The sequence below is a fragment of the Aplidium turbinatum genome, chromosome 4, assembly GCF_918807975.1.
Source record: "Aplidium turbinatum chromosome 4, kaAplTurb1.1, whole genome shotgun sequence".
NCBI classification, from domain to species: Eukaryota; Metazoa; Chordata; class Ascidiacea; order Aplousobranchia; family Polyclinidae; genus Aplidium; species Aplidium turbinatum.
Genome location: NC_137475.1, coordinates 25,495,741 through 25,520,100, shown reverse-complemented (window position 1 = coordinate 25,520,100; position 24,360 = coordinate 25,495,741). Strand labels below are relative to the sequence as shown.

At 37.5% G+C, this 24,360-nt stretch overlaps 1 protein-coding gene across 2 annotated transcripts in view; it reads left to right on the top strand.

Annotated features, from left to right (window-relative positions):
- LOC145768519 (DCC-interacting protein 13-alpha-like) overlaps window positions 1-24,108 on the top strand; it is a 70,469-nt gene extending 46,361 nt beyond the window's left edge. For both annotated transcript variants that reach the window (XM_082580028.1, XM_082580029.1), the window contains 8 exons: window positions 4,781-4,951; window positions 9,425-9,587; window positions 12,511-12,703; window positions 18,396-18,817; window positions 19,315-19,446; window positions 19,957-20,106; window positions 23,194-23,385; window positions 23,533-24,108. In XM_082580028.1, coding sequence (XP_082436154.1) covers window positions 4,781-4,951; window positions 9,425-9,587; window positions 12,511-12,703; window positions 18,396-18,817; window positions 19,315-19,446; window positions 19,957-20,106; window positions 23,194-23,385; window positions 23,533-23,733 — 1,624 coding nt within the window. In that variant the 3' untranslated portion in view covers window positions 23,734-24,108. The remainder of the gene's footprint in view (window positions 1-4,780; window positions 4,952-9,424; window positions 9,588-12,510; window positions 12,704-18,395; window positions 18,818-19,314; window positions 19,447-19,956; window positions 20,107-23,193; window positions 23,386-23,532) is intronic.
- The last annotated feature ends 252 nt before the right edge of the window (window positions 24,109-24,360 follow it).

Sequence of the window (24,360 nt, the reverse complement as noted above, 5' to 3'; positions counted from 1 at the left end):
ACCGCAGCTTTCCAGGTGCCATTCCGTGTCAATTCACACAGTCAAGAAAATCAACCTCTTCGATTTTTCTTAAAGTTTACACACCCTTTCACTATCCTATATGATGAACACCTGGGAAATTTGAGTGAAATTTATTGAGAAACACGAGAGTTATGAAGCATTTAGTTTGGGGGAGTCTGCCGAGGGGGCACTTTTTTTACTTTTGGCCATGTTTGAGGCCCTATTTCTGCTAAACTAAATTAGGTAAGAACCCAGATTTTTTACATGTGATAGTACTTCTGCCAAATATTGAAAAAAATAACATCGTTCACATTTTCACTCTAAAAGGTCAAAGGTTATAGACATCCAAAGTTGACCGTTTCCAGCTCTCGGCTAAAATTTACCAAAACTTTAAAACCTTGCCAAGACCCTATTTTTGATTGTTTTTGGCTGAAATTTAGTAGAAATGTTGTTTACAGGATTCTCTATGAACAGAAAAAATTTTAGTATAAAATATTAAAGGGTTTAAGAGGTATTTAATGTGAAACATGGGTCGAAATGAAAAAAAGAAAAAGTGGGGTCCTTTTAATACCCCGGTTACCCATGACCCCAGTGAAAATTTGCACTGAAATTTTTTTCACATATTTACTAAGATATGACAAGTCGACCATGCAAAATTGATCCATGGTTCTCAATGTTTTCTTATAGAAAGTATTCGTCAAAGTTTGGACAAAAACGCTAAAAATTAGAAATGAAAAATTCAAGGGGAGTAGGAGTGATCATTATTTCATCTTGTTATTGGCTATATAAGATGTTCTTGATGACAGTAGCAATATTATGTGCTTGACAAATGACAATTGTAGACCTATGATTAATTTTTGCAAGACGTTTTATGCATAAAGTTTAAGATATAAGTATCTTTATATATGTGTTTTGGTTACACTGTCCGATATCGTTTTGTTCGATCTTTTGGTATTAAATTTTATTGCATGAAGAAGAAGTATATTATATCAGAATGCCAAGTTAATGCAAGCTGTAGTACCTGATAAGCTGACATACACAGCAACCAAAGCTTTGTTCACAAATTCACTGAGATGTGACAAGTCTACCATGCAAAATTGATCCATGGTTCTCAGTGTTTTCTTACAGAAAGTATGCGTCAAAGTTTGGAGAAAAACGTTAAAAGTTACAAATGAAAAAAAAAAAAAAATGTAACAATATTGAACTATATATGATATACTAGAAAACATTTGAAGTGTATTTTTGATTGTGTTTAGATAAAAATTGTTCACAAAGCAATTGTTATACATTTGACAACTGTAATGTACCATGTGGACGTGGTCCTCATTGTCAGTGGACAAAATGGCAAATTTTGTCATAATCTTCATTGCTCAGTTTGTACTGTTGTCCAGAAGAACCATGGATACTCGGCACAGCAATTGAACAAATAATGTCATGAAATGGAATCCAGCATGTTTGTTGATGTCTGAGCCAGTTTAAACATTTGTTGCTTTTGTTAAGCATCATAAACTGAACATTGAAGTCTTGCTTTTCATAGATTTTTTCACTAATAATGCCAATGTACCAATCAGAATCATATCTGCAAGCTACACATTGGCCTATACTTGCATCATCTTCTTGGAGTTGTGATTGACCTCGTGCCACATCCACAAGGGTATGTGAAATATCATTTGACAGTCGACGCATTTCAAAGACTGAAATGATTGTGGAGTAAAACTATGATGTGATCTCGTGCCTGTTATTGTTTTACACAATGCATATCGCTTTTCCAATTCAAATTTTGTGTTGAGGTCTTGAATTTCAATTTAAGAAAGCCAAATATATTCAAACCCAGAAATGTGATCTTGCTCCCATTGGAAAAGATCTTGTGGTGTGAGAATTTGGTTGTTGGTTGCTGCGTGAAGACTTGCACGACTGCACGTGCAGCTAATCTTTTGGTGGTTTTACCAACTCCATCACATGGACTTTTGCCATGAGATGTAGCAAAGAAATGCCACTCAGCATCAATTCCAAAATCAATTCCAATTCCATCAATTCCAAAATCATCAATTCCACCATCGCTGAAATAAAGTATTTTTTTCACATTACCAAGTGATTTGATAATTGGAATTATTTGGTTAATGAATGCATGCTCTGTGCTTGTTGAATGTTCCAAGTGATCTGATATTGCAACCAAACTTTTTAATGTTAAAGCTCCATCTTTTTTGTAGTATATTACAAAAGGGTGAAGGGTTGCCGGAGTGTTGTCCCAATGGAACCCTTGCACGGCATCTTGGACAATAAATGAGTAGTTCTCAGCAAAATCAAGTAGTACTACGACTTCATCATCAGCTAAATTTTGTTTCAAGTAACTTGATTGTGATTTACTAATGAAGTGATGGGTCTTCAAAGCTGTAGGTACATTACAACTCAGCTCTTCGGAGTTGTAATGTTTAATTGTCGTTCTATCAGTATGAGCCCATTGCTTGTCCCTTATAGTATCATCAAGATCGTATTCGTTGCTGAATGTATCAAATAGCTCTTCAAACATTCTCTGCAAGAGCAATTATTGCACAAACTCATCATGCATTCTTTGTTAGAATTATAGAACACACCAATTTTCCGAATAGTCTGTGTATGTCAGCTTATCAGGTACTACAGCTTGCATTAACGTGGCATTCTGATGTTATATACTTCTTCTTCTTCTTCATGCAATTAAAGAAAATTTAATACCAAAAGATCGAACAAAACGATATCGGACAGTGTAACCAAAACTCATATATAAAGATAATAATGTCTTAAACTTTATGCATAAAACGTCTTGCAAAAATTATTCATAGGTCTACATTGTCATTTGTCAAGCACATAATATTGCTACTGTCATCAAGAACACTTTATATAGCCAATAGCAAGATGAAATAATGATCACCCCTACTCCCCTTGAATTTTTCATTTCTAATTTTTAGCGTTTTTGTCCAAACTTTGACGAATAGTTTCTATAAGAAAACATTGAGAACCATGGATCAATTTTGCATGGTAGACTTGTCATATCTTGTAGTGAATATGTGAAAAAAATTTTAGTGCAAATTCTCACTGGGGTCATGGGTAACCGGGGTATTAAAAGGACCCCACTTTTTCTTTTTTTCATTTCGACCCATGTTTCACATTAAATACCTCCCAACCCCTTTAATATTTTATACTAAAATTTTATCTGTTTATAGAGAATCCTATAAACAACATTTCTACTAAATTTCAGCCAAAACCAATCAAAAATAGGGTCTTGGCAAGGTTTTAAAGTTTTGGTAAATTTTAGCCGAGAGCTGGAAACGGTCAACTTTGGATGTCTATAACCTTTGACCTTTTAGAGTGACAATGTGAGCGATGTTGTTTTTTCAATATTTGGCAGAAGTATTATCACATGTAAAAAATTTGGGTTCTTACCTAATTTAGTTTAGCAGTAATACGGCCTCAAACATGGCCAAAAATAAAAAAATGTGCCCCCTCGGCAGACCCCCCCAAACTAAATGCTTCATAACTCTCGTGTTTCTCAATAAATTTCACTCAAATTTTTGCAGTTGTTCATTATATAGGATAGCGAAAGGGTGTGTAAACTTTAAGGAAAATCGAAGAGGTTGATTTTCTTGACTGTGTGAATTGACACGGAATGGCCCAGCTGTGACTGTTGAAATGGACTATCATAGAACCTCTATTTAATAGAACTCAAAATGTTGTGTTCAAAACTCGCCTGAAATCTTTACTGAACATTGTCATTAAACAAATTGCTTTCTCATCGCTGCCATGTACGCTGTACACTGTACAGTGCCTAGGACAGTGTTTCTCAAACTGTGTGTCGTGACTTTTTATAACTTCAGCAAAAAGTATATTCATATTACAAATTACTATACAAACATGCAAGTACGCGAGACGAGTGCGCATTGTCCATTTGATTACTGATATTATTATTGTATTTAGCTTGGCAAATGTAGGGGAGGGTGTTTGTCATGTCATAATTGTTTCCACAAGCTATCAGAAAATTAGAGCAGCATTTAAATTACGATTAATAGACGAAAAGTCAACGTTTTGAAACACTAAAGCCTCAAAAGAAATCTTTGATTCAATTCTCGCTGTTATTCAATCGGCATCAGTGCTCTTCAACAGGGGCTCCATGGAATATGCGCTGGGGTTCCTTGAGGGTTATTTTTTTTCAGGGGAATTGATTTCTTATTTTAGTATATTAATTATTGATGTGTGATTAATTTTTAGATTACCATGCCCATGCGGCATTCACACTCTTAAGTACACCAGTTAGCAAAGTTAAACAAGCCGTTGAATGCAGTTAACAGCTGAAAAAGAAACATTGACAATGGTCACTTGTATAACAAAAGATTTGATTTTCGTACAATTTGTGATTATTAAATTTTTGTTTGTGGAGGTGTCGTGAAAAACGCGAAAGTAATCAGGGGTTCCGTTAAAGAGCGCTGATCATGCACACTTTGTTAGGGCTGCAGCTGGCTTTTTAAAACAACTTCTTATAGTTTGCTGTTAGTCTATTTAAAAGGGTAATTAATCTATTCGGAAAAAGGTCAAAATAGAGCAGCACATTGATGAACAAAAAGACTCGTTTTTTCAAGTCTTATTTATGTTTTTGTTTTCATATTTACCTTATAGAAGTCAATTGAAAAGGTGGCCAATGAAGTCTGCTGCACTGAATAACCTTTTTATCTCTTAACCTTGATAAGTATAACCTGTCAAATTTCAGCATCCTGAATGGGCTTCTCTGATTAACTTTTTGGTTTTAAAGAATTGAAAAGGAAGTGACTGAGAATCGCGATCTTTCTGTGGAACGCATGGACAGGTTGGATGCTGAGAGCACAAGAGCATACATTCCTGATCCACCAGCTTCTATGGATTTTCCTGATCTTCCTGTAGATATTGGAAAAACGCAAATTAGCGGCTACCTGTTCTCAAGGAAGTATGCATTCTATTAAGTATTTTTAGTAGTACATTGTTTTCATGTTGACAACTGCTGGAAAAAAATGTGATGCCGACCAAATGTACCATTGTTAAACAACATCAGAGATCACACGCGCCGACTTCCGGGGGGCGGCGCCCCCCGTAAATTTATGGTTGAGGGGCAACAAAAATGGTGATTACAAGTGGTGTTTTAAAGATAAAACACTTTGCGAAAGAGATTTAGATAATTTAAACGGACTTAAAGAATGCCGAAAGCAAGAAAAGCCTACGTTGCTCTTGCCCGCGAAACAGCAGCTGATCGCATGGCTTTCTCATACGGTATGGAAATTTCAAAGTAGATGGTAGAGTAACTTACGCTGCTGGAATAGTCACGTAACTATTCACGGCAATATTCAGTAAATCAGCTAAATTAGACGCGCTATTTTCAACGAGGTCTTCCAGTTGTGAGACAATTATGATTCAACAGAACGCATTGTTTTCTTCGTTATGTGTTTAGAATTAAATCGAAAACCGATAAAAGAAAAGGTGTTTAATGGTCTTGGTCGCAGATATTGCCTGCATTAACGGCGTCTCTTACCGCTATTATCACCTAGCTAATCTGACATCATTGTTTTATGCGGCCGCTAAGGTTTGACATCGACTTTAACGATCATGGAATGTTACGTAATAATAAGAACGATTATATCCTACACGCAAAAATAAAAAAATGATCTCTTAAAACAGCTCTTTCTGTTTTGTCTTGTGAGCTTTGCATATTGCTCAACAAGTGCATAAAGTTTAGAATTGACAAGAAATCATTGAATTTGAAAATTAAGTTTGAAATACTGCAAATAAACGTATTCAAAACTTTTACTTAGGCCGACGCGATTTCACACTCCGTAATCTACGTCGACAATCATTTTTAGTGCGTTCATTTTAAAAACTGCCGAGCTGGAGACAACAACACGTAGTTGAACTTGCCTTTTTGAGGTGAAAATCACTTGCGAACATCTCGACCTTTACTCGAGTATATAGCCTACTGTATTCAATAAAAGATTACAAAGACTTTCGATAAAAAAACAGAAGAGAAAACACTTCGCCGTTGACAACGCTTTGAAAGTAAGTAATTAGCGAAACGAGGTTAATAAATCTGATACGGTAGCGGGTTTTCACTCTGCTTGAAATCATGATTTTTTACGTTTTATTTCGATAACTTCACTGTCTTGATCGTTGTTATTCAAAAGGGAACGAAAAAGGAAACGAATCGAAAAGGAAACGAATCGTCTTGTTTTCCAACTGTTCCAATTATGAGCTAACAATATCAAAATTTTTACGACCAGGCGTACTGCATGCGTAAAACTAATCGTTTCAAGCAGCGGTTCTAATAAATTCGGTTTGCGACCTATTTGTCAATATAAACAAGACACTAAACTTAATCAAAGACTATTTTAATTGAGTAAAATAGCGTTACGGTTATGACGTCATCACCTTTCTCGCCCCCCAAGGTTTTTGAAAAGTCGGCGCCTATGCGTACTGCATGCGTAAAACTAATCGTTTCAAGCAGCGGTTCTAATAAATTCGGTTTGCAACCTCGGTGCCAATATAGCCTAAACAAGACAGCAAGCTTGATCAAAGACTATTTTAATTGAGTAAAATAGCGTTTATGGTTATGACGTCATCACCTTTCTCGCCCCCCAAGGTTTTTTGAAAAGTCGGCGCCTATGTCAGAGATTGTATGAATATCAAAGTGGATTTGGGAGAGTCATAGGTAGTGCTTTTAACTTGTACCATTGAGAAACGGTGACCATTCCAGGTCTGTTGCAACCAAAAAAATATGGGGGTCACAGGACCCCTCCTATCGGCACCTTCTCACCACCAAATTTGGTTTAGTTAAATTGCTTCGACTTAAAAAGTAAACAAAATAACCACATAGTGTTTGATGCTAAATTTATTTCACTGCTATAATTACTTCAAATATGCAAAGAAAATAATGTTTCAAATTATTATTTACATATTTTATAGACAAACGATGTAAAAAAGCTATAGAAAACAAGGATAAATAACGAAATTGTAACCTTGCCATACCAAAATAATAAACTAAGATGACTGCAAAGTGCATTAACAACTGAGTACGTGAATTTTTTTTTAACTTGCACAATTGAGCATGTTACATTTTTTTTATTTCATCTATTGAAGTGTATTTTACACGTTTTTCTGTGTACAACTTGATGATGATAGTCTGTAGCCAACTTTTTTCCTCGCTAAGAACAGTCGTTACTAACAAGATTTTAGTTATGTATGTTTGTTTTGTGGATTTAGAAAATCTTTTTTCCGGGTTTTAAGAAAAGTGATAGAGTGGGCAGTAAAGAAAAGAGATCGCCCATACCAGAAGTGCTTGTAAGAGCTAGTGGTGATGTCGATGGATTAGGGTGCACGAATGAAAGTGAGAGTAGGATCAGATTCTTCAGACTTTTGTGAAATCCAAGCCGGAGTGTACCAAGGATAAGAACTGTGATCTTTCATATTTTCTATAGTTAGTGATGTTTTGACTGAAGGAGTATAGGATAGCATACTGAGTGAAATTTTATATGCAGATGATCTTGCCTTGACAAGTGTAGAATGAAGGGACTGGAAACAAGTGTAGGAAATAGAAGGAAGCATACGGGATCGAGGATATGGAAGTAATTCTTGAAAAACCACCCAAAAGCGATAGAAAGGGGAGCACAAGAAACAGACGGCGACGCAGGATAGCTACATGTCAATTTTATCTGAGCAAACATTAATAGTTTAAAAATAAATTTAATTCGCTTTTTAGTTTTAAGATCTCAGTGGTTAGGTCTAAACCCCACTCATCTAAAGCTTCGATAATTTCAACTATAAAAGCAACGATATTGTGGAATAAAATACAACATTCTCTAAATAAACAGAAGGCGTCGTTGGATTTAGAATTTTGTAATAGTTGAGGATTCTAATATATTCTAAGTTTGCATACAGACGGTGACGTAGGATACATGTCGATTTTATGTGAGCAAACATTTCAATTTAATAGTTCAAACATTTTGCGCTAAATTTCATTTAAATTTATTTTTCTTTGTCGGAATGCAAAAGAAACGATATTGTGGAATAAAATACAAAATACAATTCAAAACTGTAGCCGAATAGGAAACTAGCCGAAACGGGCCATTCCGCAAGAAACACTTGTTCAGAAAACATGTGATAAAACAGTGATGTGGAGTGCAAAAAGTGGACACATGGAAGATGTAAGAAGAGTTACAACAAGATTGACAAGTATTTTGTTAGTGGGAATGTAATATAGAACTTGATTTAGTAGAGATTCACGATTAAGGTTTCTGCCATTTTCTCAGAAATGCTTGATATTTGTAGGCGGATGGGAAGAGGAAACTGGACATCCAAAAACAACATGAAAAACAGGTGAAAAATGAGGCAGTCAAGATAGGCCAAAGGTAGTATGCGACGTAAAAGGATTGAAAATAATCCCTGCAAGGAAAGGACCAGCACCACCAAGGAATGTAAACATTTAGTAAAAACAAAAAAGAAATATAGAATTAAATTAACAATATATAGATAAAACAAGAAAAACTAAAATTTTTATTATTGTTTGTATCTGTTTTGAGCGAAGAATAAATTTGACTATTAACTATCAGTCTATCAATATACACAGAAAGACTTGAAAAATACTTTTCAGGTAATTAAAAAAAGCAAATGTGACATGTCTCATTGCTCAAGTTAAAAAAATTCACGTACTTTGTTGTTAATGCACTTTGCAGTTATCTTCGCTTATTATTTTAGTATGGCTAAGTTTCAATTTTGTTATTTGCCCCTGCTTTCTATAGCTTTCCTCATACCGTTTATCTATAAAGTATGTAAAAAAAATGAAACATTATTATCTTTGTATATTTAAACTAAATCTAGTAGTTGCAATAAATTCAGTACCAAACGTTATGTGGTTATTATAATATCCATGAAGAATCTATCTAAGTACAAAAAAAATCAGGCGATTTTGAGCAATGATCAAAGTTACCCCGGGTATCAAAGTAGCCCTGGTTGACGGTGCTAAACATTATGTGGTTATGATGTTTAGCTGTTACGTTTTAGCGATTTTACTTAAACAAATTTAGGGGGTGAGAAGGTAGTGGTAAGAGAAGCCTAGTGATTTCTATATATGTTTTTGGTTGAATCTGACCTGAAATGGTCAACATTTCTCAATCGCACAAGTTGAAATTCCAAAATAAGAGGAAAATGATGCACCGTAAGCTAGGGCTGTTTTAAACAAACCCTTTTTTGCCAAAACAAATTTTTCACAAAGAAAATTTGTCAAGACAATTAATGTTTGTCTTTTGTTTCATTTCAAATGGAAAATGAAACAAAATGGCTTGCAATTCGAGGTATGTTTTGTAACAAAACTAATCAAGAAGGCTTAAATACTGCAACATAACCTAAGAAAATAACATGGCCTTTTCATGTCTTGCAGTCGAAGCGGACTTCTCACTCAATGGCACCGGACCTATTTCTTTACACAGGGTGGCAATCTGATGCAGCAGTCCAAGAAGGAAGTGGCTGGCCGACTGTTCATGGACCTTGACGGATGCTCTGCCGGCAATGTTGATGTGGATGATCGTCGTAATGTGTTCCAGGTTCGCTTAGTCACTTAGTCAGTTTATATTATTTGCTGGGTTTATTATTTTTTGTACCGTATTAGATATGTTATATGAGAAGTGTATGGTTCTTTATCAATCACATCACCTATTGCACTGCATGATAAATTGGTGATGTACGATTTTCAGAAATGTAAAACAATTAATTTTTTAAATCATGAAAGGTATATACTGCGCCGTACCATGCATGGTAAGCTGTTAACTTTTCTTATCTAAGGATTTTGGTTACCTATTTATGTTGTATGGCTTCCAGACATCCAAAACTATTTTTCAATTTTTATGATTGGTGGGTCCCCCACCAACTTTAATTTTTGGGGGATAGATGCACCCCATAAACAGTTGAAATTTATTGTTTTGGCTGCCGGGAAGAAGCATATGTTAAACTATGCTTGGTCGCCTGAAAAATAAAGGAGTTTAGAGGCCTGAAATCCTTACATCAGCGGTTCTTAAACTGGGGGGCGCGAAAGGTTCACAAGGGGGGCGCGAGTGATGTCAAACTATGTGACTAAACGCATGTGACTAAACGTCGCGTAATGAAATTTTGGAGTCGTAATGAAATAGTTTAATTTAGTCTAGTGCCGGTAGGTTGTAGTCTTGCCATGATGTCAATTGACCGCAACCGTCGGTATGAAATGTCGAACGATAAAATATAACCAATCGTAACAATTGATGCATTGTTACGCTATCATTGCTGTAACGTGCTGACCCAAAGTAACCTTACCGCTCGTAGTATGATTTCAAAGTAGCTTAGCAACTAGTTTCTGAAGGAACCTAGACTAAGTTTGCTGCTCTTGCAGGGCAGAAATACTAACCGGATTAATAACTATGATTCCATTCGAGCATTTGTGGCAAAGCTGGGGTTGTGGCACCGCCGAATACAAATAGGAGATGCAGCTTCATTTCCCAACCTAGATACTGCACTTGACAAAAAGCAACTTGAACTGGAAGGTGAGCTTAAGGCTGAAGTGGAGGCTCACCTTCAGCTTTTGAAACAAGAATTCGAATGCTATTTCCCAGATTTGGGTGACACCGACCTTCCAGAATGGAAGATGACAAGAAATCCTCTTCGTGTTAACGAGGACATTCTTCCCGACGGTTTGCAAGAGGAATTCTTGGAAATAAAGTGTAACTAAGACGATTATGAAGCAATGCCACTAACTGATTTTTGGGTTAAATATTTTGCACGTATACAAGGGAGTGGGTAGCGTGGCGATACGCACACTTCTTCCGTTTTCGTCCACTTATCTGCGAAAGTGGCTTTTCTACACTTTTGAACATAAAAACAAAACATCGAAACAAACTTATTGATTGTGAAGCCGATCTGAGGTGTGCATTATCAGCTACAAAGCCTCGAATTAAACTTTTGGTTTCCGAAAACCAATTACATCCCTCACATTGATGAAAGCTAAATATAAATTCCTGTAGTCATTACACTTTAATGTTTGCTAATTTGTAGTTTGGTGGGGCGCAAGTTTGGATGGCACGTCAAAGGGGGGCGCGGCTCAAAAAGTTTAAGAACCCCTGCTTTACATGGTCTAAAATTCCAAAAAAATGCAACTTTTTATACTGCTTTTGTCAAACTTTGGGGCATGGTATGGCTCACTGGTAGACCATAGCGAGTTTGTACTTAAGCCGCACACAATCCAGACATGGATAAAAAATGTTCTAAAAGACAGCGACATTTAGCACTAGTTAGTTAATTTTGATCGTACCCAGGCTTACGCCTGGTCATGTACCGTACGTTTAAAATATCTGTATTGTTAGTGGACCGATGCAACTAAAACAGCAATTACCTGAACAAACAACATCACAGTGTAGTTTTTAGGTGTGCATTATGTTGAACATAGCACAGAGTTACCTGCAAATGTTTTTTATTAATTTACGTACGTCAAGCAACACAGCAAAATGGCAATGCAATATGACTATAACTAAGTAGATATAGCATTAATGCAACACAAATAACAAGGTGTACCGGCGAGACAATGGCAAAAATGAACGCATTCTTGGCTAAAAAATTGTGCTTGTACGGCTTCAATTAATCTTTCAATGTTCGATTGCACAGTAAGCCAGTGCTGATGTGCCAAAGATATTGGTTATATTTTAATAGACATACCAGTGTGAGACCAATTCAATAGTATTTCATTATTCCCTATAATTTAATGCAGATTAGCACTGAATGTAACAACAGTTTAGTTTTAGAAACGTTTGCTGAACATGAGCTCCATTTCGACATTTTGACTTCTTTATTTAATGATTAGATGAACCCACATCGACAGTCGCACTGCCGATTAATTAGGAAATTTGGAATGTTCAAGTAACAGTGAAAAATGGTAGACGGACAAAGTATTTACTAAACTGGAAATAAAATCAGCTAACGGCGAACCGCTGAACGACTAAAATTGCATGAAGCTGTTCACCAGGCATTTAGTTAAATAACATGATGCGTTCTACTGGTGCAAATTAAGCTAAACTATCACACGATGTATAAAGTGACAATCTGCTTTTATTCCGACGTTTCGTCAGTCAGACACGACTGACTTCTTCAGGATTTGCCTGTAGGATTTGTGGGCTCAAACCACCAAGTTGAAAGTAGTATTTTGTAAGTTATGAAAGAGAGAAGCTTTACTTCGTTCCTTGTGTTAATGGTACTACTACAATCAACATGAAAAACATAGCACCATAATTATTTAAATTTGACAACTAACTTGAAGTAGTGAATTTCCATAACAGTCTGCAAGTCTTCTGCTTTTTGAACGCACTACTGTACACTTATTCTATGGAACATAAGATTCTCCAACATTTATTAACACAGTTATTTGCATAAACCTGATTTTGGAAGTAAGCTATTTTGTTTGAGTTTGGGAAACTTATGTGAAGGCTGACCTCAATCTGCTTCCTTCAGGTAATATCTGCCGATGGAAAGCACGCATCGATGCTGCAGGGAGAGAGCAAGCAACAGTGCCAAGAGTGGATATCGACTATCAGGAATATATCAGCGGGCCTCTATTTGGAGGACGATCCTCGAGAGGCCATCCAACAGGCCAGGAAATCTTCGCAGGTGGAAAACACTGCATCCGACCCACCACCGGAGATCAGTATGTTTTATTAGTTGATTTTGCGTTTGGTAATGTTTACTGTGGTCACTGTTTATGTTTTACAATTGATACTTTGTTTTCATTTCAGCTTGAAAGTTTATCCCTTAGCTGTAACAATGGCGAACTCAACGTAGATTTTCTGTATCTCGTTTTTTGATGTATAGGAAAAACCATGTCAAGTTACGTCATGCTTCCTATTCATCAGTTTTAAATAGTTTTAAGGCTGGATATACCAACAGCAGATCGTTTTAGTAATCTATTAGGTTTATCGTGTAAATAGTTCATCTGAGTTAGCGTGAAGTTTCCCATGCGCCAACTGACGAGTTACAGTTTCATTTAGTAAAAACAGATTAGAGAGCATTCCAATTACAAACAAAAAGAATGGTTTTAGCGTGAAGCAAGTTGCCATCTGAAATTTAAAAAAAATGTTTTTGTGATACATGATGCATTTAGTGAACGAAATAACTGCTTGTCATATTATTTTTACAACAGCAGAATGCTGGAGTGATACAAAAAAAACTAACATTCAAAAATCAATCGAGATATTATCTCAAATAATTGTTTTGATATAAAAACATCATACAAAACTTTTTGAGTAAAAAATAGTATTTAAAGGTGGCGTGGAGTAACAATGTGGTGACAATTTTCCTGGACCTACCATTGATGCTTGCTTTATTCCATTCCAAATCGGCTAACTATCATATTATATGTTCTTCCTCTATTACAGACATATTTATGAAAAATACAAGGGCTGTTGCGTTGGGCGAAAAATATCCGACTCCTCGGTTTATAACTGGTCAACTCCGACTTCAGTGTTGCCAGATTTTTTAAATTTTTGTCCTTTTTATGTTTTTTTAATTTAATTTCACTGAAATTGTGATCGAAATTGAAACAGCAACTATCACAAAAACTAACAAGCACAAACATTTCTCATTTCTGGTAAAGTTTTAGAGCGGAGAACAAAAAACAGTATTTTGAAATAAGATTGCAAAAACAAAACTATTGTTCATCGTTTTGTATCAAGCCGGAGTCAGAGTCAGCCTTTTTTGATGACTCTGACTCTGGATACACCGAAATCTTTCTGATTACACCCCTGAAAAATGTTTTCCGACTGAGAAGTCCTTGATTGTTCATTGGGATGGAAAACTTCTAAAAGATATAGCCTTGTATGAGAATAACACATGAATCGATTACACCCCTGAAAAATGTTTTCTGATTTCTGATTAATGAATGATTTCTGATGAATGAATGATTTCTGATTACACCCCTGAAAAATGTTTTCCGACTGAGAAGTCCTTGATTGTTCATTGGGATGGAAAACTTCTAAAAGATATAGCCTTGTATGAGAATAACACATGAATCGATTACCCAACTTTCCAAGATTACCCAACAAACCCAAGATGTACGTATACGCCGCAAATTCTACGCCGTAGACTTGCGGCATAGACTTTTTGTTTACGCTAACGCTTACGGCCACATTTTTTTTGGAAAGTTGTTGCTTGAGGCTGCGCCGTAAAGTTTTTGCATTTTTTAGCGTATAGCGTCAACGTATACTTTTTAATGTCTTAGCTGTTGTTTGCATTTTTTTTATCAAACTGCGAAATGTTTTTTTGCTACAACACGCCGATACCTTCCAGCGCTGCAGTTGAAAGAATGTTTTCAATGGGCAAAGACATAGTGAAACCAAAACGCAGCAAAATGTCAGATGAACACTTTCAGATGCTTGTGTTTCTTCGTGGAAATTCAAAATAAAACTTGTTTGTTTCGAGTGGTTTATACCGTGTGAATGTTTGGCACCTAGCAAACAAAATGAGTTTACGTTAGTGTATGCGCTGACGCTGACAACTTTTTTTTACAAGTTACGTTGACGCATACGGCGTATGGTTTTTCAAACGTTTACGCTGACGGCGTCAATATTTTTTGTATGCGCGTACATCACTGCCAACTTTATATCAGACAGTGGAGTAGAGTCAGTAGATATAAATTGGCTACTTGGAGGCAATGGGAGGAGGCAATGGGACTAATGAAACTGCATGAAGCAGCTGGTCCATCAGAAGTGAGCGTAGAGATGATAAAAGCAAGTGGAGAGTTGGGAATTGAAGTAATGCTACAACTTAGCCAAAGGGTATTAGATGGAGAGGGAATGCCGGAGGAGTGGAAGCATAGTATTGTTGTTCCACTGTTCAAGAGAAAAGGGGATGTGAGAAGTTGCAGTGCATATAGAGGTGTAAAACTACTAGAGCATGGAATGAAAATTGTGGAGCGAATACTAGAAAAGAGGTTAAGAACATTGGTGAAATTAAATGATATGCAGTTTGGATTTATGCCAGGAAAAGGTACAGTGGATGCTCTGTTTATATTGAGAAGAATGCAGGAGGAATACCGAGAGAAGCAGAGAAAACTATATATGTGTTTCGTCGACTTAGAGAAGGCATTTGACAGAGTACCAAGGAAAGTGATGGAATGGGCAATGAGGAAAAGAGGTATACCGGAGGTATTAGTGAGAGCTGTGATGTCTATGTATGAGGATGCAAGAACAAAAGTGAGAGTTGGATCAAATTATTCAAACAAGTTTTCTGTGAAGGTTGGTGTACACCAGGGATCAGTTTTGTCACCTCTGATATTTGCTATTGTGGTTGACGTTGTAACTGAAGGAGTGAGGGAGGGCTTATTGAGTGAAATTTTGTATGCAGACGACCTGGTCTTGACAAGTAATAGTATGGAGGGAATGGAGAGAAAGTTTGAGAAATGGAAAGAAGCATTTGAAACCAAGGGTATGAAGGTGAATCTTGAAAAAACAAAAGTGATGGTGAGTGGAGCAGAAGGAACAGTTGTTGAGAGCAAAGTAGATTCCTGTGGAATATGTGGCAAGAGAGTGATGAGAAATTCAATGCAATGCAAGGAATGTGGAAAGTGGGTACATGCAAGATGTGCTAATGTCAAGAGAGCCGCAACAAGATTGGCGAAGTGTTTTGTTTGTGGGAAATGCAGTAAAGGAAGGAATGAAGTGGAAGGCCATGATGATGAGTTCTTCCATGGCATCGAAACAGTGACAGACTTCTGTTATCTGGGTGATCGGATAAATGAAAGTGGTGGATGTGAAGCAGCGGTGACAACAAGGGCAAGATTGGGCTGGGCAAAGTTCAGGGAATGTGGGGAAATGTTGCATGGCAGAAAATTTTCACTAAGGATGAAAGGAAAAGTATATCGGAGCTGTGTGCGGCCTGCAATGCTATATGGTAGCGAGACATGGGTATTGAGAGAGAGTGAACTGGCAATCCTGAGAAGAACGGAAAGGTCAATGGTGAGAGCAATGTGTGGGGTGAAAACGAGAAGGGAAAAAAGGACTGAAGAATTGTTGGATATGCTAGAGATGAGAGAGACCATAGACCAGTGTTTCCCAACCTGGGGGTAAATTACCCCCCGGGGGTAATTTGCCTATTTTTGGGGGGTAACGACACCCGATTTGGAAATAACTAAAGGTTGTAAACTTTATAAAAGTGAATGAATTGAACAGCCGTCTTTTCAAGGAACTGTGCAAGGAGATGAGAGAAAGATACGAAGCATTACTGTACCACACAGTACGATGGCTGTCTGGTGGAAAAGTGATAATCCGTCTGGTCGAACTTCGTGAGGCTGTCCATGGTCTTCTGATAGAAAAGAAGTCCGACTTGGTTGAATACTCTCCAACCAACAGTGGATTAAGAAAGGCAATCTTTTAATTCAAGGCACGAATGTAACTGTGATCGACACCAAAGTAGCCATAGCAGCATTTATCGCGAAGGTTAAATTGTAGAACAAGAGAGTTGGAAGAGGCACAGTGGCACTGTTTCAGACGCTTGGCATGTACCTCGAAGGCAATGGACTTGAGTTGACAGCAGCGTTGAAGGAGGACATAGCTGACCACTTAGGCCAGCCATTCAAGAAGATAGACAACTACTTTCCGAATTTGGACACGGCTAATCTCCAATGGTGCGCTGAGCCCTTCACATGTGATGAGAGCCAGTTGCATGATGACGACTTTCCGGCCAAAGAAGAATTTATCACTCTCCGAATGAACGAAGCGTTGAAAATTGATTTCAAGGGGAAAAGCTTGGAACCGTTCGGGATTGGCAGACTCCAGGACGAACCAACATCAGCGACACGGGCATTAAATATCCTGACATCTTTTCAACAACGTATCGCTCTGAACAAAGGTTTTCAACTGTCGTGGGAATGAAGACAAAGAAGCGCAATCGCCTGGATGTCGAAAGCGATGCAAGAATCGCCCTCAGTAAAACAAAGCCCAGGATAACAAAGCTGGCGGCTGACATCCAGGCTCAACCTTCACATTGAATGTTTACCATGCATTGTTATCTTGTATTCAGTATTGTATTGCATTTTGATTGTCATAGCTAGCCCTTTGTAATACATAGCAATAAACACCTTTGTTTTTGAAAATTGATTGTGGGGGTAATTGACTCACTTCAGGGTGGAGATTAGGGTAACAGCCAAAAAAAGGTTGGGAACCACTGCCATAGACCAACTGGCAAGGGCAAATGGAGTAAGATGGTATGGACATGTGATAAGGAGGGAGGAAGGAAGTTTTCTTAGAAAGGCACTAGATCTAAAGGTAGATGGGAAGAGGAAACGCGGTCGTCCAAGAAGAACGTGGAAACAACAAGTGAAGGATGAGTTTAAAAAAAACGTTGGACTGAAGGAGGAAGATGCAAGGGACAGGGTGAAATGGAGAAAAGGGATTAAGACAATTGCTGCGCGGAAACAATCGGCCACCCCCACTAGTGGGGAACAAACCGACGATGGATTATGATGATGATGATGAGGGCTAAAATTTTCTCAAGGCACTCGCAAACATAGGTTATGATTGAGCAGTTCAACAACTAAAAAGACAAAATTTCTTTTCAGCAACATGGTTCTGTTTTCTGCCATGCTAGACACAAGTAGTGATTACCTGACCAAGCCCCTAAAGAAGCCAGTGTTGTCTGATTGACGAAATGTTGGAATAAATGAGGATTATCATCTGAAACATATGATGGCAAGATCTAGAGAGACAGTGCCTGCCTTCTGTTTGCCTTGATGTTTTGGGTCAAGAGTCTGACCTGATCTACAGTGGACATTCCGCGTCGAAACCCAGCTTGCTCCTTTGGAAGAAGCGGGTCAATGATTGGGTTGATGCGAGCATAGATCATTTTTTCGAGGATTTTGAAAGGAACACAGAAGAGGGATATTGGGCGATAACTCCTTGGGTCCTCTGGTGGCTTGTGAGTTGTGAGACTTAGGGATCGCAACCACTAAAGCTCTTCTCCAGATTTTTGGAATTGTGAGGTGGTACAAGCAGAAAGAAAGGAATCCACAATATCCAGAACTTGAGGGCAGGGCCCGCGTGAAGTACAAGTTTAGGGCAGATCTTATCCCGCCCTGGAGACGTATGTGGTAACACTGGTATGGGAAAAATATGTCAATGTTTTAATGTAAAATTGAAAGTGTTGCAGTGATTTGAGATTCAGTGATCACACTTAGGCAATTTGGAATCTCAAAACTATTATTTCAAAAGGATATAAAGTAAATTTAGCTTAAAGTTGAAAAGCGAAGTTACATTAACCTCCAGTTTGCACGTTAGCAAGGCCTGTGAATGTAGATTGCTATGGTTTGGCAAACTCACAAAGCAATAACTGTAAATTTTATTGTTCAGAAAAGCCCTCACCTAGTGAGGCACCCCATCGGGTCCTTGAGAAGTCTCGCTCTTCCTCACTTGAACCTAAGTCTGAGACACACAAACCCTCTTCTATGTTCAGTCGCCTCAAGCAAGCTGCTACCAATTTCATAACTCCCGAAGAAAAACATACTAAGGAAGAAACATCCCAACACCCAGAGCCCAAAAAATTACAGCCAACAAAAGCTCCATCTCAAAATCCTCCTTCAGGTACAACGTCATCGCCTGCTCAGCCACTGATTAAAACATCATCTCAAGCTGCTGGAGAACTACTCCTTAACCCTGGCAACCAAGCAGATAATGGCAGTGGCGATACCAATCTGAACATGGTCCTAGATTCTACTGAGCCAATACTTTTTGATTTACCTTCTCCTGTTCCAGAGCAACATTCTACTCCACAGGTGGGAATGCTTGTTAGACATATTTCAACCAGCTCTAACTTTTTAAGATTTTTATCTTGCTTTTTCAATGGGTTTTACTTACAAGAATATAAGCATTGTCTCTGATATTATTCTATATTACGATACAAAGCAACCGCACAGTATTTTGACTGTTATCAATACGGATATTGGATATAGATGGTTTATTGAATCGGAGTAAAATTACAATATTACTTGACGTTTGCTGTCAACAATCTGTAAAGCACGAAAGAAATGCGAAGTGACCAGGTGAGGGTTTTCTGAAACTACATTGATCACCCATTTGCCTAGCATGAACTACAAGACATGATAACATTTAAATCAACAATTTTCACTAAAATTCATACGTTCATACAAATTTTTTGCCAAGTAAGCTTGTTGAATTCTGACATCAGCGTAGTAAAGTCTATGTTACTAATTGTTTTAGGTGCATTTTTGCATTGCGTCACTATAAAGTTTTTTCTTGTCACTTTCACCAGAACAAAGATGACTTGACTGCAAGTGAAAATGTCACGAGCCTGCAGGAGAGGCAGAACCCATTCTCGTCACCAGGTAGTGATGAGCTCGGATTTAAAGCGATGTTCATAGTTCGCTTCCTAGGCTGCAAGAAGGTTGGTAGTAGACCGATCAGTGCTTGTCATTTGATTCGCATTTGGAATTGGACATTGCATTTCGGTTAGCATCGTGATAAACGATAAAATTAACCACAGACGTCAACATATAACTGTTGGTGAGCTTCGGTAGAGAGCTTACGTTGTTGTCCTAAAAATATACAAAACTAAGCAGCACAAACAATAGGGTTTCACATTTCACTATCTTAAACTCTGTAGTGTTATCGGTAGTTTGTTTCATATGTTTTAAGCCTTGTTTGCTTAAGAAAAGTTCACATACGTTTTGTTTGCTACCGTTTTGTTTGTTGACGTAGTGTTATAATTTATAGGTTTTTCTACATACGATGTGGTGTTTTCGATTTTATTTGGATTCTCCAACCTGTTTTGTTTTAGTAATTTTGAAAAGTTGGACCTCGTTTCGTCTAAGAAAATTACTACACATAAGATACAAGTTCTCCTGCCATTATTGAGGTCCTGTTACTCTTGATTTATGCTCCTCTTTGATCTTAGATTCATCCAGGATCTGATCTGGATGCTTCGATTGCGGATACCATCTGGCAGGTGATGACTGCTCGTGCCTTCCATAAAATGTTCAAGATGAACGAGCTGCATCTGATAATATCCGACCATGACATACGACTAGTGGATCCCACTACTCAGGCGAGTAGCACATCAACAACACCGTCAACACTTCATAATGACGTCGTGTCATTTTAATATCAAACATTAATCGTGTTCCGCTCACCCTGTTGGAATCGTGATTCTTCCATGTCACTGAGAATATTTTCCTCTGTGCAATTATTTTTGTTGAAAGCATGAGTATTAACGTAAAAATCTTCAGAAAATTTTGTAAAAACGGAGAAAAATTACATGTTTTTTTCTCAATTTTAGTTGCGTCATTTGATCAGGTGCCCTCCCTTGATCCTTTACCGTTTGTAGCCTACGATCAATTTGAACAGCACCACTGGAAGAAATAAGATTGAAATAAACCCAGCCTCACAGGAGAACATTAGGAATAGCATAAATTTATGTGTATATAAGAAAAATGCCAAAACAACGAAACGAAAAGTAATTCATCTAGAAAACTGACCTATTGCTGCCAAGTTTTCGGCAAACCAGCCCGAAAGTTGCCTCAGACCGGTGTTGGACCGCGAACGGGCGGTAAAGAACCACTGCTCTAAATCATCGTTATCCCAATTCGGTTTTGTCCCTCCTAGTGGGGTTGGCCGATTCTTTCCTTGCAGTAATTGTCTTTCCCACTTTTCACCATCTCATTTTGTCCATCACATCTTCCTTCTTCTGACAAACCTTGTATGTCTAATTTTTTTTTCTTTTCGGAGGTCCCTCGTGTCCTCTTACCATGATCTTCAAAGTCAATGCTTTTTGAAGAAAACTTATTTCCTCTTTAGTATATGACTATACCATCTTATACATTGCTCTGTCCGTTCTCAGAATTGTTAGTGTACTTTCCATGGATCATACATGTATTTTCCATGTAAATTTTCCTGTACCATACAGTATTCCTGGCCGCACACAACTCTGATAGACTTTTTGATTTAATTTTACAAAAATTTTCTTCCCTATAACATTTTCCATGTGCCATAATCTTTGCCCTATTTTTTTTCCCTTCACCATTGCTTACCTTCCACCGCTTCCATTTATCGGATCATCCAGATAACAGAAGTCAGTCGCTGTTTCAATGTCATGACCAAAAACCTTCATTGTGATCCTCAACTAAATCCTTCTCTTTATCACATTTACCACAAACAAAACACTTCGCCAATCTTGCTGCCACTCCCCTTGTATTGACACCCAATTTATTAAGTCATTGTATTGAATTTTTAATCACTCATTCATAAGGCTAGAGCTAGACGATAAGTAACGAAATGAGGAAAAGATTAGAGGCTGCTGAGATGTGGTTTCTCAGAAGAATGTTGAAGATCTTTTGGACTGAAAAGAAGAGCATTGACAAAGTCCTGGAATTGGCAAAAACAGGAAGGAGATTAATAACAACAGTTAGAAGGCGCCAGATGGAATTTATAGGGCATATTTACAGACATGGAGATTGGAGATTTGGAAAAGTTATTGATGTTGTTGACAATCTTGAGTTATTGATGTTGTTTGCAAAAACATCATGATTAAACTAATTGATTCGGCTAAGTATCTTGAAATTATTGTTGGCAACAAATATTTTGAAATCGTATTAACACGATTTTGTCTAAACTTTCACCATCTGTTGGTATACTTTCAAAGTTGAAACACTTTCTCACCCCAAAAGCATTACTAGAGTTTTATAACTTTATTAATTCATCCCCAACTCTTATACTGTCACTTGTCAATCCCTAATTGATAGAATAGGTGTCCTGTAAAACAAAGCAATAAAAGTAGTTGTGGGAATGGTCATTACACTTTTACGCTATCTAAATCCTTATACATTTGACATTGGACTTATGCCTTCTGTAGTAAAAGAAGCGAGGCAATGTAGGATATGTTGTGATCATTGCTTAGTAGCAATCTAACCAATAAGAATAATTTTTAATATGATTTTCATTTTTAAATTTGTTTACCTTAAAGGGATACTAAAGGAAAAACCTGGCTTGACGATTTTCCACGTTCTTTCTGTTTAACATGCTACCATAAAACGATTTTCAATAAAATTTTGCCCCATTGCGGTCTGACCACCATTGCGCGCGTGCTTTTGTCAGAGCTTTCAAAACGAGATTGGACTTCAGCAGCAAAGCGTGCGACTGTACAGTCTGCGTCACTGGAGACTAGCAATCAGCTGATCTCGCAATAATTGTTACTGCGAGCGATTTGACTGTAGGCTATGTATGTATGTACATCAAAACATCAGATGTGGTAACGTGGCTTTTGTTATTGCTGTCTTTTGTGACGTATTCTCGAGCAGTGTTTGCACTTTTGGTTATTTTAAAAAAAATGAAAATAAATGAAACATTGGACTTCGGGCCTTGCCAGTGTCATTGAAAACAATGTTTTTTCGGTAATTTTGCTTGAAATGTATTCTTGCATGGCCACCTAAAGACACGGCCTGATTTGTCACATTTTGCAGAAATTCCCAGATTTTTCTAACTTTGGGCGAACGTTTAAATAAATTTTTCTAAAAATTAGATTTTTACGCTTTCTTTATTCTTTTCCCCAGATGACACAATAGGTTTTAACATCCTCACATGTTGAAAAACAAAGAAAATTTTATTTTGTAGATTTTAGTCAGACTGTTAATTTTCAATAACAGTCTGATTTTGCGTTTTTCAACTTACTTTTTCTCATTTGCTACTGCTTCCCCAAAGCAACAAAAAAGTTTTTTGTCATTAGGAAATCGCAAAAAGTAAAATCATCTCAAAAAATGTCAGTCAACCACTAGCAGTAGCTGAAATCAAAATCTGCAAAATGTGACAAATCAGGCCGCATTTCCAGGTGGCCATGATTCTTGAATGTTCAGTTTACGCATTTTAATGCTTAATTCCCGTTTGAAATTTTCATTTAGTAGGCCTTTAAAGCAAGGATGTTCAAACTTTTTCCCAGGTGAGTCAGATTTGATAATGCGGAAGTAACCAAGGGTACCAATCTAAAGTAGCCAATCTTTGATAATCCTGTTTTGCACACGGCCACACAAAAACGTATCGCGAGCCGGACTTCGGACACCCCTGCCTTAATGAATCAGTGCTTCCAGGCAACTTGATCATTGTAGCCTGTGGAATGTAACGTCTTTTACCATGCTCATTGCAGTTGAACCGTGAGTCGTTTTCCGTGGCAGCAGTTCTACGAATCAAAACTCACATAGACAACCCGAGACTGCTTGGCTTTGTCGCACACCATAAGAACAGCAGCCAGCTTCTATGTTATACCTTCGAAAGCAACGCTGATGGCGATGACGTATGCTGTTCTATTAATACCGCCAGAGTCATGGAACAGAGCAAGGTAGGATTCACTTTTTGTGAGTATTTACAATGCTGTAGTTGCCCACTTAAGCAACTAAACCGCGCTCACGCATTAATAAAAATTCAGTGGTATTGACAACATCCCTTAAACTACCATCAGGCGATTTTAAATTGCAAATTCTTCAAGGTGGAACATGAAGAAGATAGGAAACAACGTGAGATGGAGATGAACCTTGAAGAGCAGAGCAAGATGATAATTGCATCCTCCTCCGTTCTTCTCCAGGAAGAAGATGCTGGAGCTCCACCAGCTACCTTGGATACTCTTATGACGGACAATCCTCCAGCCACTATGGATGGGGAAGTGGATAACGCAAATGTGACAGAGTAGTCACTGGTGTGGACACTGAAGATTAGTTTTCATGAAATAAACGAAACATTTCCTGTTAATTTGACAAGCACAGTGTTACATTGACTTCAACCATTGAAATGTTGTATCTTTTCCAAATGCAAACTTTCTTGTGTGGGTTTCTCGTACTCTTTAATAGCCTGCGCTTATGTAATGTACTATATATTCCATTAGTCACCACTACAGCCAACCTAGGCTATCAGTCACCTACATGCTAACGATGTAAGACCTCACCTATAATTTTATTTCCGTGTAGGCCTAAGAAACATGGTTATTGGTTATACTGTGCAATGTGCATAGTATATTGCATCTGTTCATATTTAATATGCATTGAAATACAACTCAACTTAGATCTATGGAAAAGGTTTGCTGTGCATTTGATCGGCTATGAATTACACAGTAGGCTATAGTATATATCTTCAGTATGTATTGTAAAACGTCTTAGATGTCTATTAATTTGTGTTAGAGGTGTAGTCCAGTCGTTGAAGCGAAAAAATGGGCCGAACCTTGACTTAATTGGTGTAAAGCTGAAATTTTGCACATTGGTTCTGTTCAGTGTGCATATTGACCAAAAAAAAATCTCCGTGAAAATCTTTTGGGGAAAAAATG